Raw genomic sequence first — 20376 nt, 5'->3', positions numbered from 1 at the left:
CAAGGATAGGCAGGGGCAGAGCCAGGACAGTCAACTATGCCCTCGGGTATAGACAGGTGGGTGAGTGGGGGCACATCATGATCCTCTGGTGTGCTCCCACCACCTGTTTGTCTGACTGTCTGTCTGTCTTTCTGTCTCAAACCACGGTGTGATCTACTGCTCCCAGTTGACATGCAGTCAACATGGAGGATTACGTTGTGCAGTACCTACTCTATTTAGCCTTTCCACACAAAATACATAATAACTTAATAAACATAATAACTTTGTTGAATGAAAACTGATTTCTTTCTTTTTACTTTTTTATCTACCTTATTTTCTGTCAAATTATTACTGAATATGTTTTATGTTCAATAAACAAATTCGCAATTCGCAAAATGTGGTATTTTATTTGCATGTACGCTCTACAGATACATTAAGATTACAGTACATAATAGTCAGAATATATGCCTGTGATTATTGTTGTAAGATCTGTCTATATGTGTTGCACCACCATTTGTGCTCAAATATCCACCACCATATGTGTTAACTGCCCAAGACTATTTACATCATGTCTATTAAACTAGTAGTCTTTCAAGCAAAGTTCTGTAGGTGTTTTAAATACACAACATGTAATTCTCTATGTGAAGTTTACTTTGATACAAAACTTCAAATGGTAGTAGCAATAGACATCTTGAAGCCTTTTTTTTTTTTTTGCAAAGACTTGTTTACTATCTACTAAATACCATTTTAAGCTTTTGCTCTTAAGTCAAAGCACAAAATTGGTCAAACGACCGTTCGTACCTCTAAAAACTGACCGTGAAAGAATTTAGCAAAGATAAACATGTACAGTACATCTTATGACGATGACCACAAACTACAACCACATTAAATTCTATAAATTAACCCAGCTTAAAATCATTTGTAAATATCACATTTTGAATACAATTCTTGCATTTGACCTCGTTGGATTGCCCAGGTGTACCTAACAAAGTGTTTCACGAGTGTTCATGTCAGTACACGGTAAACTCAAAGCAAACAGGCATTTACTGTACATGCATAGCAGCAGATGGTGAGGCTGCCGAGTGAAAGGGTCAAGGGTCGGTCTCCGTCGGTTGCTATAAAGAGCACAACCCAGACATACACGGTACATACAAACATAGACCACCAAGTCAAATCCATTTAGTGGGTTTCATCGGGAACCAGAAGCTTTACTTACCCCCCTACACATACACACAATAACAGTCCACATTTTATCCTGCAGTTTGCAAACTCCAGTGCCAGGAGTGAGGCAGAGTAAAAAAAAAATATGGCCAAAGGTTAGTTATTCAAAGCGAGTCTGGCAGCTGGTAGCGTTGACATTGACATTTCTGGGCCAGAATCCCAGCCACAGCCCTTAAATGTGTCATGATCAGGCCTATCTGTCAGTCAGCAACCATTTGGAAATTGGACTCGTCGTCAATACACTCTAAGGCGGTCGGTGAATTTGGACCTCCCTCACCTGAGGCTGATGATTTGATTTTCCTCAAGCACGTCCCACAGTTTTAAGATGAATGGATTGTCCCAAAATCCAAAAAAAAAATTTTTTTTCTCTTCTTCTTTCTACATACATTCTTGCTGCTGGAGGCTGTAAATTTCCCCATGGTGGGACAAATAAAGGATATCTTATCTTATCTTATCTTATCTTATCTTAAAAATCGCCTATCTTGCTTTCTTTGCATTGTATTGAATATAAAGGGGAAAACGGTGGGGAAAAAAAACTAACCAAGCAGATGTAGAAAAAATAACTAGGATTTTCAATAAAGCATAACTTGAGTCCATCTATTATCTATAAACTCCTCTTCTAAAATGGCCAATTCTGAAAATGTTAAATTTGACGTCAATTACGTTCCCCCGCTCTTTGCAGCGGGGCTCGGTCGCTTCCTGTATGATTTGCGTCACATTAAAAATATCATTTCGTCCACTGTGTTTCGACTGCATACATTCGTCTGTGTCGATGCGGGGACTTTCCCTTCAATACGCCGCATTCCCAGCACCACTCCAGAAGGCTTCAGTGAGCGGGCCGTGACACCCAAACCCACGCGGAATCCTAAGAACGTTTTCCCCGCGGTTTCAGGTTACCAACACAGACGCATTGCGCAGATCACAGGCACATTCGCACAAACACCCCCTCCACAGGGCGTTTACTGTATTTTGGTTGTTTGCACAGCGTGAGCTTGTGTTAGCTTTGCCTCGCTCCTTCTGTAGCTGTCATTCAATAACCCACCTATACGCTAGTCTTAAACTTGAAATTGGAATGCGGGACTCCCTCCCCCCCCCCCAAAACACCCTTGCCCATATTCTCACACCCTGATGCAAAATATCACACGGATATCGACATGCCGTCACACCGACGCGCAAACGGAAAACATTTGCCTCTTTGCCTAGCATTGAGCAGCGGATTCGAACATGGGGTAAAGTTCAACACTTTGCCTGTCACGTTGAGACAAAAAAAAAAAAAAAAACTTGACTCCCCTCCAAATCACCCGAATTTCATGATCCCTTTGTGTGCAAGTGTTGGTGGAGAACTAGTGCGTTTTGAACAGTCCTGTTTAAGAATTGCTTTTTGTGAAAAAGATAAAAACAGACTTTTTGACCATCCAACACATTTTCCGATACATGCTCTGCGAAACGCTTCAATTTGAGCAACAACCCCGATTCGTATCGACTCGGTGGGGTTACGATTCACTTGGAAATCACACAGCTCCGTTTGAAAAGGTAAGACTTTTTTTTTTTGCCCTCATTTTACATACACGTGAATAAACTTGTCAGCACTGTAAATGAGATTTATTCATTCATTCATCTTCCGAGCCGCTTGATCCTCACTAGGGTCGCGGGGGGAGCTGGAGCCTATCCCAGCTGTCTTCGGGCAGTAGGCGGGGGACACCCTGAATCGGTTGCCAGCCAATCGCAGGGCACACATAGACGAACAACCATCCACGCTCACACTCACACCTAGGGACAATTTAGAGTGTTCAATCAGCCTGCCATGCATATTTTTGGAATGTGGGAGGAAACCGGAGCACCCGGAGAAAACCCACGCAGGCCCGGGGAGAACATGCAAACTCCACACAGGGAGGCCGGAGCTGGAATCGAACCTGGTACCTCTGCACTGTGAAGCCAACGTGCTAACCACTGGACTACCGGGCCGCTAAATGAGATTTATCTCTCCGATAAATACGAGCTATATGACGGTGACCGTTCTACTTGACGTTTCTTTTCATAAAACGGTTCTTTTCTCCACTTCATGATCAGAAACTGGTGGTTTTGGTGAAACAACCCATGTTTTCCTGCGGATGACTCAAGAGAGGAAAAAGCTTGTCTTCTGTGCTTTCATTTGGTCGGTTTTGGTGCTTATATTGTCACAAATAATATTCTGCAGGTCTTGAAGGGTCAGTCAAAATGCTCTAAAACGGTTGGCAATATTGGGAGAACTCTGAAAACAACTGCCAGTAAATGCACGAACGCACCGCGCACCGCAAAATACACGATCAGGCTAATATTTCCGACAATTTGACTTTAACGATAGGGGAGTGGAAGTAGCAACGTTTGGCCTGATTGCCGCCATGTCTGCATTCCCACTCCCACATACGTTGTGCATGATGTCACGTTCAATTTATTCAAACCCAAAATGGGTCGCGCATCAGGATCATTTCATTTCGTTGATTGTCAGGCACATGGTTTCTTGTCTAAGAGCATCTTTAATCACATCATACATTTTTATTGATCATTTGTGTATGTCGAGTAGAGTATACGGCAATGTTACGGCAATCCATGACAAGTTTGGATCCTGGGAACCTTCTCATAAGTTCTTCTGAAGCTTTTGTCCTTTGTTCAGTGTCGTGATGTGCCCGAAAGTGTGTCAAACTATACCTCCACACACACAGGAAGCAGACACAAGACAATGACACACACACACACACAGCGAGGCCTCTGTGGCTCGAGCTTCCTCCTACAACTGACCCACATCTCTCATTTTACTCTCTCATCCATCAATTATCTCTCGCCATCCTCCCTTGCATCCACCGTGTCCTCACGCATTCTTCCGTTCCCCTTCCTGTTTCTCATCATTTCCTGCAATGAGTGCCATGTTGTGCGAGGGGGCTGGGGGGGCAAGTGAAGTGGTCGCTGGATGCTCTTCCTCATCCACTGAGCCTATTGTGGCACTTTGATGAAATTACATCAAGCCATCCATAGGACATCCACAACATTTAGCATAACGAACAATTAAAAAGAATAAAAGATGCTCCAAGCTGTTCAATTCCAATCCTAGTAGTGTCAAACTAAACATCAAACAAAAGGAATTGCACATTGTGTATTGTAAGCCATGAAATGATTTGAACACAAATGGTGGAGCACCACACATAGCCAAACAATAGCAGCTCTTTATCGTATTAAATGGACTCTCGCACTATTAAAAGTATGCGCCATATTGTGCTAAAAGTTGCCCACCCAGCACCCATTAAAGCCTGGTCATTCTGGAAAGAGGATTGTACCCATCTGCGGTCCCTTCTCAAGGTTTCTTTTTCCTGAGAACATGGGATGTCGCTAATATTTGCCAACTGTGGTCTTGTGAGACACTTTTGTGAGTAAGGGCTACAGAAATTTCATTTGACTATTAAAACAGCAGTCGCGGGCATATTAACTATCAACTCATTTACAGCAGCTTGTGAGTTTTAACCAACACCCTGCGGACACACGGGGAAAAAAAAAATTTTCATTCACCTCAATGAGGAAAATGATTTGAGATGTATTGAGTTACAAGCATTGCCATGGAACAACTTCAACTTGGATCTCAAGGCTAGTTTCAACTAATCACAGTGCATTGAACAGAGCATTATCTGCGACGACACACGTTCATAGCAAGCCCCCTTTGCTCGGGAGGCAGGTGGGACAATTAGCCGACGGACTGATTGGACTGGACAAATGAGGGAAAAGTGAGCAGAGCAGAGCAGAGATCGTGGGGGGAACAGGGGGAGGGTTTTTGCCTGGTGGAACACTCTCCCCCACCTCTCAGCACACAGACGGAATGAATTCCAGATGTCAGAATCATAAACAAATGGATTGTCATAAACGTATAAAAATGCAAGGCATTCAGGAGCTCTTACACCGTCTGTGGTCCATCGTCCACAATGAAGGCAAACATTGAAATCAGTTTGTGAAATATGGCCATGACTGTGCGGTCATCCATCTTTTCAATAACAAAGGGGCGCGCGCACAACCATTACTCACCCACACACACATTCTTGTAACCTCTGAAATCACTTTGAATGATTGGACCACTTGCTGTACAGTGAACGCCCGCACATTTGCATTTCAGCTTTCGCTGATATATGTTATTAGGAATCTATGGCTCTATTGTTCGCTGAAACGCTCCCACGTTCTTTGTTTTTGTGCACATTATTGCCTTGGCAACCGTCTTGTGGTATTTTGGTACTGAAGATAGTTGAGGAGCTTCATTTAGACTGGTGATGGGGTGAAAAAAAACATTTTTAAAAGTTTATTCATTCATTCATCTTCCAAGCCGCTTGATCCTCACTAGGGTCGCGGGGGGTGCTGGAGCCTACCCCAGCTGTCTTCGGGCAGTAGGCGGGGGACACCCTGAATCGGTTGCCAGCCAATCGCAGGGCACACAGAAACGAACAACCATTTGCACTCACACTCACACTTAGGGACAATTTAGAGTGTTCAATCAGCCTGCCACGCATGTTTTTGGAATGTGGGAGGAAACCGGAGTACCCGGAGAAAACCCACGCAGACCCGGGGAGAACATGCAAACTCCACACAGGGAGGCCGGAGCTGGAATCGAACCCGGTACCTCTGCACTGTGAAGCCGACGTGCTAACCACTGGGCTACCGGGCCGCCCTTAAAAAGTTTATTATTATTATTATTATTATTATTATTATTATTGGGGGGTTTTCCAGATCCCCAAATTCCTCATAAAACACTGAAAAACATCAATATTGAAAAAAAACAATATTGAAAAGAAAAAAAAGAAAAGAAATTGTGAATATGCAAATCCGTAAACTGCAAATATGTGGGTGTTGACTGTAGTAAATTGTAATATCACCAGTGATCACCAGATGGCAGACATCTCTTAGTTGTGCTGACACTGCCCTATATTACGACGTTAGTGGAGCGGTTTTGGAATGATATGCAGGACAAAAGTCGTAAATCACAAACATTACAATTTTGAGTGAGTTGATTATTGCGAACAAATGTACGAAATGAGTTGATGCACTGCAATGTTGTTTTCTTGTTCAGCAGTTGTGTGCCGTCCTTGAATGGTCATTTTTACGCTAGAATAGTGGATCTTGTATACATGCATTGCAAAACGTATGCTCAAAAATGACGTATTAAGAGAACAAATTTTTCCCAAAAATTGCTTGTATTTTATTCTCATTTAAAATAGCATACTAACACAATAAAATAAAATTCCCGGGCGGGGATTTTGCAAGTTTCAAACAGCAACATTTTTTAATTTTTTTCATCTCGCCTGCTTTTCCAAGTTTTCTGACGCTACTCGCATCAAGTCTGAGTGTCGACTCCTTCCTGGTTCACATCATTCAATTAAGTAATTTCAAGGCAGCAGTGCGGTGAGGCCGCTCGGCGCCAGAAGGCAGGGCCTTGTGGTCCATTTCGATTTTTACTGTTTGTTGCCATGCAGCTTTGATTTCGCGGCAAATCACAGATCCCAGAATAAACTACTGTGTGTTAAACAGTGGAAAGCTAATGACAGCAATACACCGACTTATTTTGTTTTGAGCGTCCTTTGTAGAGGGCGGCTTCTTCACAACACCGCCACTCCACTTACAGTAATTAACGATGCCACGCTTCATAACTCCTCTAATTTATTGCACATCTCCTGAGAGATGTCAATGAATTGTTTTACTTTAATGTTGTTATCATTATGATTTTAGTGTTATTGTTGCTTTATTGATCTTGTGTAGGCGGCCCGGTAGTCTAGTGGTTAGCACATCGGCTTCACAGTGCAGAGGTACCGGGTTCGATTCCAGCTCCGGCCTCCCTGTGTGGAGTTTGCATGTTCTCCCCGGGCCTGGGTGGGTTTTCTCCGGGTGCTCCGGTTTCCTCCCACATTCCAAAAACATGCGTGGCAGGCTGATTGAACACTCGAAATTGTCCCTAGGTGTGAGTGTGAGTGCGAATGGTTGTTCGTTTCTGTGTGCCCTGCGATTGGCTGGCAACCGATTCAGGGTGTCCCCCGCCTACTGCCCGGAGACAGCTGGGATAGGCTCCAGCACCCCCCGCGACCCTAGTGAGGATCAAGCGGCTCGGAAGATGAATGAATGAATGAATGATCTTGTGTAAAATGTGTTCTATTATGGCCGCGTTAATACAATAGGTCTGGCTGATTTTTCCACGACTATTGATGTTATCGCTGTTGGTTGTTTTTAAACGGTCCTAATCAAGTCGCACATCACTCCTATCTCAACAAGTGCGGTCATTTTGGTCGATCTTATCTTTCCGGACAGACGGCGCAAAGTGTTCACACGTGTGTTCCCGAGATCTTTGAATTCATGCCAGCGCACACTTTGGACGTTTATGACCGCTCGCCGTCCCTCACCCTCCCCCCCTCCTGTCATCAGAGGCGGAATAAAGAGGAAGGGAATGTCAATCCCCGTTGCCTTTTATGTGCTTTGAGCTAGTACAGCGTGCCAGCGTGCGTATTTGCGTTGCTCGCACGAGCGCGGTGCAATCGCGTGAAACGCCCCCCTCCTCCAGCTGTTGAGGAGAATACGAACCCAGTGATGATAGATGTGCAACTGTGCGGGTGTTTATTGTGTTTGTGGGGAAAGGCCAAAGGTCAATTTTAAGCAACGAAGCATACATCTACGATGTATTTCCCATTTCTCGTCATTGTGGGACAAATAAAGGATATCTTATCTTATCTTATCTTATTCAAAGCCTCTCTCTCTCCGAAGCTCTCGTCTAACTTTCCCAAAGCACGGTGTGGACAATCAGCTGTAGCGGCAGCAAAGTCTTTCCCATGCAGCCTCATAGGAAGGTCTTTTGTTCACCCTAAAGGCTTTGAGGGTCCCCATGGCAGGGCCGTGGCCCACTCTTGGGCCTCCACAATGGGTCTTTATGCTGCCAAGTCTCCCTCCCCCGTGTCACTGTACCATGCTGCCCTCATCAGGGGCACAGCGAGGCACAAGGGGGGGGCATCACAACGCCAATGCTTTTAATGCACGGATCTTCTTCTTGGTCTTTTTCTCGCACGTCAGCTTCTCACCACAAAGCCGGGCCGGGCTGGAGAGTTGACGTATGGTGCCAAATGTCTCAGTAGGGTTCTTCTTCGGCCTAAGACTACTCGACACCACAAGAAAAGATCCGGCTCGAACCCGGGGGGAGTGCGTGATAACACACCATTAAACTATTAGCGCTGTTGTTGAAAGTCGATGCGTTAGCTAAAACGTGAGTCATCTCGCACGCATTGAAAAAAAAAATGCAAGCTTGGGTAGAGGGGCGGAGGAAAATGTGGCGCTTTAGGTGCAAAATGGACATTCGGCCCGTCATATGTTACTGATCATGAAGCTGGCACTGATGCGGTGGGCTGCCAACTGTACTTTGTGTGCTGACGTGCCGTCATGGACGCTGGTGAATGGGTGGTCTGCTCAATATGCGGTTGGCACACATATAGTCTTGGTTTGCGGAAGAGAAGAGAAGATGACTTTGACAGCCACTGAGGCTGGCATAAGGGCCTCATATTTTCTCCCGGTCCAAGAATACATCACATTGCAATGAGCTGCAAAATACAACTTCATCTCGTCGAATTAACGATTGAGAGACGTGACGCGCGCATGGGGAAAATGCACCCGGCTACTTTTGTTTACCTTTGAAAAAGAAAAAAAAAAGTCAAAAAAGTACCAGTGCCAAAAGTAAGGGGAAGAAAGTCGAATTTTATCATGAATGCTGGACAAACAGATTGAGTCCACATAATTTCGAGTCATTCATGTCATCATCTGTGTGCATCTTTGGTATTGGAGCGTTTTACTGACCGGATTTTAGATTCAGTTGACATTTTTCGGGATGGAACTAATAAGAGATTATTTTATGACACGACGGTTCCTGTTCTGTGCGCGTCATTTCGGGATCTTACCTCTCCACCACCTCATCTCCACTCCAGCATGTGGCATCATCCACCACGTTCTCCCCTTCACACAGCATCTCTGGGAGCGCCGAATAGAAAGACTTGTAGCGTTGCAGGTACATCAGGAAGTCCCTGAGGAGATACAGAATGTGAGCGAGAGCAATTGAGCATATTTTTATTTTCGATGCGTCTCCTCCAAAATGGTCAATGGAAAGATGGGAATTTTATGGCAGTAACATGACGCCCTCCATAGCCACCCCACACCACCCACCCAACAGTCTCTATGCGAGCCGGGGTGCATTTCACAGCAACTGTCGCCAGTGAAGCCTCATTTTGCCCTCTACTGGTTGCTAAGTGACCCGACAATGGAGCTAAGATGGATGGTCGACGGTCGTCAAAGAGCTGGCTCATTCCGTTTTAACTTTCGACCCAAGAAAGTTTGCAGCGAGGCCAAGTGGACGTCTTCTTGATGGTTGACATTTTGCCTTTAATCCAAATGATTTTGTTAACTTCTAAAAAAAGTTAACTTTGATTCAGCTACTGTGAATTATTAGTACTTAGCCTGTACGAATAAGAAGCTACACAGAGATTCTTTACCAAACACAATTACTGCATTTCACGCTTGATAACCCCGTAAAGTGAGCTCAGATATCTGCCCTAAATTTGACACACCGCAAAAGTGTTTTGTTAACAACCGTACATCATTTGAATGATTTAAAAAAACAACATTCAAATAAAGTGTTTCAAATGAGGCTTCAAAATTGCAAAAAAATCAAGGCATTGTCCCTGCTCTTGAATGCTGCTGGCATGTCCGCTGAATGCGGTGAGACGATGCCTATGCTCAAAAACGTCTTCCACAACCTGAAAAAAAATGAATGCGATGTCATCTACTGTTTTTATTCCTGCAGATTATAAATCCGAGCTATGAAGATATACAGTATGTGCCTCTCAAGTGGCTGGAATAATGACATGAAAACCAAAATCAGTGACAATGAGGCGCTCTAAAATGGGCAATTGGCCATAAACTTTAATCCAATCCAATCCAGTGTGAAGACCCTGCACACAAATCGGACTTGTTTTTTTTTTTTTTTCTCAAACCTCACTCTTCCACTTTCTCTTTATGACACTCACGACTGACAACAAGGCGCTCTACGGTGGGCACGCCAGCCCGACGTGCCAATTCCACACGCTGACTGTCAAATCAGACTTCAATTTCCACCTCCTCTTTATTCCACCTTTCTCGACACGGCGCGCACTCACGGTCAAAAACAAGACACTCAAAAGCGGTGATGCCATCCGATTGTCCAAAAGAAAGCTTTTCAAGGTGTACGCCTTAGCTAGCTAACTGCATGTAGCAGTTTGTGTCAGATACACTCTGATGTGAACGAAAACAGTCAAGTTATTAAATAGAAGATGCCAAAGTGTGTCGATGGCGACAAAAATAATAATAATAATAACAAATAAATAAATAACCAGGTAACCTGAAATGCTAAAAACTGTGGAAAAAGTTTACACCCCCAAAAATTGACCTCTATGTAGTTCTTTGTCTTTGCAGGTTTTCAGCAATTATCTTCAAACATCAAACATGAAAATCTCTGAATTCACTTGACAGGGTCCTGGGGTATGTGTTCAGGTTGCTCTTTTCAAAGGGCACATTTTCATTGGTGGCCTACACAGAATCTCCCAAGATTTTGAAGACATTAAAAACCCCAAATGCAAATGTCACCACCCCCTTACCCCCCCCAAACAAACAAAAAGAAGTGTATGACACATTTCCTGGGTGCATGCTTACCTAGAGAGCGTTCTCAGACTATGTTTATTGTTCTTGGAGGGTTTCAGTGGGGGCGAGCTGGGAGTGATGGGAGTTGAAGTCCGGGTGAAATTGATGCAAGCAAGGAGGATGCAGGGGTGGTGGGGGGTGGGGGGAGTAAAAAGGTTCGGTGAGAGATAGAAAACAGAAACAATAGCACATCATGACACGACATGGTGAGGAGGAAAAGACACTCATGCACATGCGCAAACACGCAATGACATCCCTTCCCCCCCCCCCCATTGACGACCACCTTGAAACAGATTCTGTGCTGTGACGCACATTGTTCATTTTTACTTTGGGAATTCCTATTTCATCCCGCTGAAATGAAACACTGACGTTGCTCGACTTTCTTTTGCAGCGGCGCGGTAAACGTCTATGAAGTGGTCAGCTCCCGCACGTGCTCTGGTCAGGTTTGGCAGACGACGAGGCGCTCTGGATTGCGTTGCCGTGAATGATAGTGGCATTGCCGGGGTTAGACCTGTCAGTGTGGCCGGCATCAGCGCAGTGATTCATGCTTTGGGACAAGGTCAGACAGAATGTGTGTGCCGTACTATTTCAATTGAGGCCAGCCGGTGTTAAGATTCGGTGGGGTGGCTGTCTGGGTAAACAGGAAATAGTTGGTTTGTTAAATTCGAGCTTACCCACACTGCCCGTAGCCCGGCAGAGCAGTGCCAGCTGCGGGAGGGCCGCCTGAAAGGCCAGGTGGGGGGGCATGCAAGAGTGTAATGTCATGGAGGATGAAAAAAGATGGCTGTGCGCTTTCAAATATTTGCTTCTCGGAATGAGAAATTGCGTGTGACGTGCCGGTGAAGACAAACTCGGCTTCAACTTCTGTGGGGAATCAACCAATTTATGCGGAGACTAACAGTTAAAGATGATGTTTGACATGTGGCATGTGACTTGGGGGGAGTTTCTTGAAGCACCTTAGACAAATATTCCGGGTCTTGCTGAAGCAATTTCTATCTCTGTTCTCAACCGGGTTGCCAAAATGCTCCCTTACTGCTCGTCTACATGAGCTTGGGCGGTCTGAAACAGAACTAGCATTAGCCATAGCCACTCTTTTGCTCACTTCGGTCAGATGAACGTGACCAGAAAAAAAAAGGTCATGTGGCATGGCACACAGTTGGAGGACGTTTTTTTTTTTTTTAATTAATCCATTCGGGGCGGCCCAGTAGTCCAGTGGTTAGCATGTCGGCTTCACAGTGCAGAGGTACCGGGTTCGATTCCAGCTCTGGCCTCCCTGTGTGGAGTTTGCATGTTCTCCCCGGGCCTGCGTGGGTTTTCTCCGGGTGCTCCGGTTTCCTCCCACATTCCAAAAATATGCATGGCAGGCTGATTGAACACTCTAAATTGTCCCTAGGTGTGAGTGTGAGCGCGAATGGTTGTTCGTCTATGTGTGCCCTGCGATTGGCTGGCAACCGATTCAGGGTGTCCCCCGCCTACTGCCCGGAGACGGCTGGGATGGGCTCCAGCACCCCCCGCGGCCCTAGTGAGGATCAAGCGGCTCGGAAGAATGAATGAATAATCCATTCGGTTTGGCATCACTCCAGCCTTCTACTTTTACATTTGCCTGGATGGAGTCAGTGTTGAAATCCTTTTTCAAATTTTTTGGTGTTACCTCCTCAAATGGGCGAGCTGCCCCAGCCACTGCTCTGGCAGAGGTTTGAAAGGGGCAGCAGAAGGAAGCGGAGTTGTCGAGCTCCCACTGGGGGTTGTGACCTCCGGTCCGGTAGGCTGCGTGCCGGTAGGCGCTCGGGTCGTCAGGCCACACACCTTGTCTACCTGTGGGGGAACACAGAGAAAACACACACAGACACACTTGTTAGGCTATAAAAAAAAAAACAGAGCAGCAGGGAGCTGCGGTGGGTGACTTCCATAAACCAGCCGACACCTGCTCACTTGAGAGAACGCAACTGGACTCTTAAGGTGAATTCTAGCACTGACTGATCCTTTTCAAAGGAGGTCAAATGTTGCGCAACGCCGGGTCTAAAAAGAGAAACGAAAAGCAGTCAAGAAAGGACTCGCTGCACGTGCTGACGGTAAAATGTAGAACATTCCACGACCTCATGGGGGGTGAATGCGTGTGCAGTTGGCAATGGGGGCAAGGATCTCAAGTGGCCTTCTCAAAACCAGGAGCGGGGGAGGAGACATCAGGGTCAACGAGAACGGAGGGGGGACGTGTTGCTCCAAACCAAAATCAATGACATCTCATTGCCTTAAAAGCTCCCCAACCCCCTCCCCCCTAGTTAACATGATTTAAAGCTCCTCGATAAGGCAGAAAGAAAGCGTAATGATTCCAACGCTCCTTTATCGTGACTTGTGGGTGAATGCTGACAGAGAGGTCATCCGTTTTAGGTGAGGTCATGCTAGAAAGACTTATTTTGAGTCACCGTACCGAATTGGGGTCACAACGGCGTGTGCGCATGCTAATCAATTCAATAACCACCATGAATTACATGTGGCAACTGTGGAGTCTTGAAGCATTCATTCATTCATTCATCTTCCGAGCCGCTTGATCCTCACTAGGGTCGCGGGGGGTGCTGGAGCCTATCCCAGCTGTCTCTGGGCAGTAGGCGGGGGACACCCTGAATCGGTTGCCAGCCAATCGCAGGGCACACAGAGACGAACAACCATCCGCGCTCACACTCGCACCTAGGGACAATTTAGAGTGTTCAATCAGCCTGCCATGCATATTTTTGGAATGTGGGAGGAAACCGGAGCACCCGGAGAAAACCCACGCAGGCCCGGGGAGAACATGCAAACTCCACACAGGAGCTGGAATTGAACCCGGTACCTCTGCACTGTGAAGCCGACGTGCTAACCACTGGACTACCGGGCCGCCAGTCTTGAAGCAGTACTATGATATTTAGTCATATTTATAAATTAAGGGTTGGGTTAAGCATCGGGTACACTTTTTTTCTAAAACGTCATAAAGCTTCGAAATTTCTTATTATCATGTCGCGTTTGAATCCAAGTTTTCACTTGATGCTCATCTATTCTTAAGAAGTGGGCTAAACACATGCCTCCTTATTTAAAACCCAACGATGGCATCTGCATTGAACCGTTTGCATTTCACTCTTCACTTTTGCTCTCCTCGTGTGGCTTTATAGTCTTCCTCGTCTTTCAGTCGCAAATCCTCTCTCGAGGCAGACGCAGGGCACGGGTAAGGTTGTTTTATCGCATTAACCTTAGCCCCCCCACCGGACCCATAAAACCCTCCTCACATGTGCTGGAACGGCTCCCAGCCACACATGCGAGTGCAAACATTCCACAAATGGACATGCAGACCACAAAGCATTGCGGCCGCGAGAAAAGAGAGAGCAAAGCAACTGTCAAGTCAATGTAGCCAGCCAATGGGGACCTGGCGTGTTCACGCTCCTTTGCATGTGTCGCATTGCTTGACTGAAAATAATCGGCACCTAGGAAATATTTTCTTCACTGGCAGGTATATTACAATTTATAACATGAGAGCCAAAATAGTTCATTAAAAACATCAATCTTAGTGTGATAAAACCATAAACGCGCCTTATATCGCCTTAAGAAGTGTCGAAAACAATATGTAAAAAGGAAAGAAGAAAAATACTGGGGTTTCAAATTCCAACTAGTGATTAAATGGTTTGCCTGTGATAACATTTCAGGCATTTTGCATCAATCATATTTACGACGAGGGCTAAAGTTAATAATACAACTACAAAAAAAATGGTTGAGGCAAAAATCTTTCCTTCAAAGTTTCAGAATAATTTTTCTACATGGACTCATGTTACTCTGGACTCACACACCACTGGGTGTAATAACAAGCTCGCACAATTCTAGTGAGCCAATGGTAATAAAGCATCTGTAAACGGCAGCGAAAGCTTTGGAATCATTTCACACTTAAGCAACAGAATTAACGAAGATGCCGCAAGAAAACGTTGACGATCATTAAAGCGACACACACTCCAAGTCACAGATTGTACGGTGTGGAACATGGGGTATGCTAACCCCAAAACTATTTCAGCCGCACCTCACGTGTATATTCATTCATTCATTCGAGCCGCTTGATCCTCACTAGGGTCGCGGGGGGTGCTGGTGCCTATCCCAGCTGTCTTCGGGCAGTAGGCGGGGGACACCCGGAATTGGTTGCCAGCCAATCGCAGGGCACACAGAAACGAACAACCATTCGCACTCACACTCACACCTAGGGCCAATTTAGAGCGTTCACTCAGCCTGCCACGCATGTTTTTGGAATGTGGGAGGAAACCGGAGCACCCGGAGAAAACCCACGCAGACCCGGGGAGAACTTGCAAACTCCACGCAGGGAGGCCGGAGCTGGAATCGAACCCGGACCTCTGCACTGTGAAGCCGACTGTCCAGCTAACCACTGGACTACCGGGCCGCCCCTTCACGTGTATATTTTATTGTTTAATACTCGCTAAATCCATTGGAACTGGTTACTTGATTATTCGATGGGAAAATTGGTAGAAAAATCAGTAGAACAATAGACTAAAATAGAATAAAATATTTGATAGCTAGCTTGCCCCAGTTACTGAGTGAAGTGGCAAAAGTCCGAGACATACAAGACGCTTGAGCGTAACAGGCTGATAAATAGGCAGTCTTGGATTTGTGTCCACTGGCTCAGGAACACTGTTTACCTCTCCCAAGTGTTTGTGAGGTTTTGTCTACATTTACGAGACAAAAGGCGATATTTTATGTCCTTCCTCTAATCCATATCGTTTCTCACCTGTCACAGTGTGACACTTTGCTATTCTTAGAGACAAAAAAATGTCAACATCCTGGAAAAATGCGACTCTCAACAGGAGGTCATTCCCGCATTATTTTTACAGGGAGCGCAGGAGAGGCTCTGCTTTTCATGAAGCAAGAGATCAGTCAAAGTCTGGGAAAGCAAAACAAAATACTAATTATTTACACGCCTAACTAAACATGTGAATATAAACAGAATGCGGCGTCCTCGCAGGGAAAATAGACAAAGTCCCTGTTCCGGGTGAACTTGAGGAACGCGGATACGATCCTTTAAATTGTCTCTCGTGCCTCCGTAATCCTGAGGACCAATCGAGCGACAGCTTGAATTACGACCAGGACAAGAACCCGACGATAAATCAATTATCTCTTGACCTGCCGATGGCGTGAGAAGGAAAAATCCCCATCTGGGTGGAGCTTGAACAGGCGCACTGGTGTTGGACCACCTGTTTGCCCCTGTGATACCTTCACAATTTCAGCTATTTTATGGAACATTCTCTGTCTGATTGCCTGAGGACAGTGACTGACGAAGGGCGAGACTGATACGAGGCAGCTTGGCTAGCGAGGGAGGCGACCAAGGAAATGCGATGCTCATACTCAGATGGACACGTAGCATGCGTGTCTTACAGGACAAGGCTTTGCTAATCAACATGGGATACGTTAAATATAGTTCTGCTGCTTCTTTTCGGGACGACCGCGCCAATGTATCTGCATCTCTTAAGTGTATCATCTTGAGGCAAGTGCGTGTAAGAAGAGCTTAGCGAGAGAATGAGTATAGGCTAGCCTAGCCCAGGGCCATGCCTCCTCCAGGGGAGTATTGGTTTACGGATAGCAATGGTGGTCTTGCCTTCCTAGTTTATTTATCAAGGGATTACCCAGGAAAGATGAGGGAATTTTTTCACCCCCCTTCTCGCACAATGCACGCCGCACTAGGGGGCGGCTAGGCCCTAGATTAGCAGGAAGAGACTGCTCACTCTTTTTCCAATAGTGGACATGCTCTGGCTCATAGCATCAAGCCATGAGTGATTTTACGAAGTTTTCTGTCGTGAAAAGTGACGCATATCAAGTACGGTATTTTCGCACCAACGTGCATAAAAGCTGTGATTTATCTTTCATGGTCAAATCTGTTGGAATGGGAATAAAAGTTGTATAGCGGGCTCCTCTAACATTAGCAGCCTTTGTCAAAACAAACTATCCCTTCTTCACAGCGCTTCGGGAGTTGAATTTAGCTACTATGGAAATGCATCACAAAGAAGTATTCCCCTCAAGGAAACAAGAATCCTTCAGAGTACAAACCACAGCTGCTGTTGCATTTTTCTAAAAAAAAATTGTACCAAATGTTTTTTGTCCCCCCCCCCCCCCCTGCCCTCACATTGCAGTTTCATAAACTTTGGATTGAAAGTGCGAAGGAAGATCAAACAGTCAAACCTTATTTTTGGACAGTTAACTCGTGTTGCACTTGGCTGCATGGAAATAAAAAGTCAAAAGTTGAGCGGTGAAAGAAAAGTGGAACTTTTTTTTTTACATTTCTTATGAACTGACTTGCACAGATTAAGAACCGTAAATATGTCTTTCGATGACAAGGGTACCTTTGAGTCGTCCAAGTTTCTCTCAGTGTGTAACAAGATATGTAAAAAATTTCATGCCTCTACAAAGATTGCCTTGCATTGATATGTTACACTGAACTTATCTAAATTCACAGAATGCAGAAGTGAAATGGAGACACGTGCAGCTAAGAATTAGAGCATTATGAAGCATCTCGTCAGCGGCTGATTGGCTACGAAGGGCGTGTGGGCGAACGCGAAGAATCGAATTTGTATGTTTAAAAGTGAAGATTCATCACCAAGTGATTGACATTTGCGCTTGAAATAACGGCTTTCTCGCACCTTACTAACTGAATGCTGAACTAGCAAGAAGAATTGCAGGCCGCTCTCAAGACGATGACAATCAATCGCTAATCAAAATTTGTCCATTTGAAAAAGCAAATAAGCAAAAAAATTCCTTCAGCTGGTCTTAAAAAACAACAAAACAAACAAACGTACCGTGAAACAAAACAAATGTGTTTTAGGAGAATTTAACACTGGCCAAATGGTCTTTGGGACTGTTTGGTTTGACATAGAAGACCACTTGACAAACTTGTCTCAAGGTGTAAATGGGACTTTTCCTGATATCTCATCAATGAATTATTGATTGGCTGGTTATTATTATTATTGGATGCGGATTTGGAGCTGGGAGTCGCGGCTTGGAGTTTGAAGCGGATTACGTGGGACAGGAGAAGTGAACTAATGTCTTTTCGTCAATGGATGCTACAGCTTTGTGTTAGCTTTCAAAACTTAGCTTGTAGCAGACGTGTGCACATTTTCAGCATGACGTCTCTGATCCACTGGAGAAAGGACACTTTGATCCTCTCCTCTTTTATCTAGAACTGCTTCAGACAACAAAGTGTATGCAGAAAAGTGGTGAAGATTGAACGACTGTCTGTGTCCTATGTGTTGTCTTGTGTTATTTTTGTTATTTTGACTTCAAAATGGCGCCGCGAGAGTGGCTGCCTTTCCAGCAGCTCCTATTTTTTTGTTGTTCTACTTCTTACTTTCATAACTTTGCTGCTGTGAATTGGGAATTTCTCCATTGTGAGACTAATAAAGGTTTTCTTATCTTATCTTATCTTATCTTATGATACTTCAGCTCATAATTTTCTATTGATTGCACCGCTTTTTTTTTCCTCACATCTGAAAGCGCAAGGGTCCGAAAGATCCCACATTAGACATTCTATACGTCAACCCGCGTAGTGCGCAGTTGACATGTACGTCATATATTACTCAGATGGACGGAAACTAGAGACAACGCGATCTCCATATTGATTCATCTCAGAGCAATCTTTACAGATGACGCACTCGATCGCAATCCATAATCTCCGTCAGGTATGATGGATGATGGGCGCTCGGACCATATTTATTTTCAAAACCAAGAAACGGCATGAGTAATTACCCCAATTGTCAATCTAATTCATTACTTTTGTAATAGAGATCTTTTCAAAATTGATGTTTTTTTTTTTAAGCAAGATAGTAGCAGACTATTATGGACAGAACGTAACAACGATGCCTCATTTCGTGAATAATATTTCCCGTTTGTGGATGATCTCTTCCATGCAAATGCTCGGCTGTGACATTTGTTGTGGATTAAGTGGCAATTAGACTTTAAAGAGCAGACACCGCTAACCGAGGCCGGTTATTATGTTTGCGAATCACGAGTTGACAATCGCTTGAAAAATGATTCTGTTCATTAATTCCTTTTGGATTCTTAGTCATGGTCCCTAAAATGAACAAATGGCTTGCTAATTGGTGACCGCTTTCCTCCTGGCCTCTCCCAAAAAGCCTTGGACCTGTTTGTATGATTTATGCTCATGACCTCACCTTCCATCATTTTCCATTTTCCCTCAAGAGTTTCATGCCATTATATTCCCATTTCTTTGCGTCCAACTCCTGTCTTAACTTTTCTCTTAAGTGCGTACTTTGTGATCCGTTTCAATCGGGCCGTCGGCCTCAACCCCCAGCCTTTTTGTGTTTTTTTTCCTAGCATTCGAATGAGGTCATTGCTAATTAAAATGAGACTCCGTCCCTAATATATCACAGGGACAAGTCCTTGAACTCGAAATCACTAAGAGGAACACTTTTCTCACTCCCTCCACTTTGAGGGTTTATGGCACAGCAAAGAGAGTGACCCCACCCAACTCCAAACCGGGGTCTTAAGCGGGGTACAAAACACGCAAACTGAAACCTGCGGCGGAGGGCCAGGCTCGTTGAAACGAGCGCAGGCTTAATCACACGCGGCGTCGTAACCACAACTTGCTTCTCGATTGTTCCGCCGAACCATGGGCGTTCCTTTGAATTGAGCGAGTCACATTTTCCCCCATCTATAAGTGCGTAATTACAAGAATTACGGGCACAATATGTGGAATAATATCTCGATTCCAGCGCCGTTATTCTAACAAGGTGGTCAATAGACAGCGTAGCTCAAATGAGTTCCTTGTGTCTGTGTCTGGGATACGGTGGAGGCGATGCGGATTGAAGAATTTCCGCGTCCATTTGAAGCTGCCCAGTGAACCAGCAATTACCATTAAAATGCTAACACAGATGAGGTAGGCATCCGTGAAAGTGTCACAGCTGTAGCCACAGCTGCGCAGCATTACGACGACTGAAGTGAAGCTTAGCAACTGTAGATTTAAGGCCGCCCCAACATCTGGCTCATGGTCACCCAGGTATTCAGTGCCGTTGCTGCCGTTGCGGTCTCGGGAGACACAGGCGTGGATTGGCATGGGCTACTCGGGCTGGCAAATGGGAGAAACTGGGGTGGTGGTTGGAAAGAGAGGATATTAAAAAAAAAAAAGTCCTTGTGAGAAGGAAAGGCTTTGAAAAAAATGAGGCGCAAAAAACACAACCAATATTGCATCAGAATGATTCACCTTAAACCTTTTGGACGGCGGACCCCCAACCTGTTTTTTGCCCTCACGGACTGGTTTAATGTCAGACAATACTTTTGTGGACCAGCCTTTAAGGCTGGATAAATCTATATATATATTGCGCGTCGTCCCGCACGCGGTCTGTCCTTCCGTCTGTCCCTTTTCAAAACGTACCTACTTCACCGCGCCGCTGCGCGCCGCCAGTGCGCCGCTCAGGCAGTGGCTCACGACGATCGCGC

At 45.1% G+C, this 20376-nt stretch overlaps 1 protein-coding gene across 2 annotated transcripts in view; it reads right to left on the bottom strand.

Annotated features, from left to right (window-relative positions):
• The window catches only part of gpc5c (glypican 5c), an 83760-nt gene that overhangs the window by 33571 nt on the left and 29813 nt on the right, over positions 1–20376 (bottom strand). Inside the window, exons 4-6 of one of the 2 annotated variants that reach the window (XM_052087937.1) lie at positions 12560–12723; positions 10921–10977; positions 9138–9260 (exon numbers count right to left, since the gene is read on the bottom strand). In XM_052087937.1, coding sequence (XP_051943897.1) covers positions 9138–9260; positions 10921–10977; positions 12560–12723 — 344 coding nt within the window. The remainder of the gene's footprint in view (positions 1–9137; positions 9261–10920; positions 10978–12559; positions 12724–20376) is intronic. The other variant, XM_052087938.1, reaches the window with a different exon arrangement.

This window comes from Hippocampus zosterae, chromosome 15 (assembly GCF_025434085.1).
Source record: "Hippocampus zosterae strain Florida chromosome 15, ASM2543408v3, whole genome shotgun sequence".
Taxonomy (NCBI): domain Eukaryota; kingdom Metazoa; phylum Chordata; class Actinopteri; order Syngnathiformes; family Syngnathidae; genus Hippocampus; species Hippocampus zosterae.
This window is presented reverse-complemented; position numbering and strand designations above follow the sequence as displayed.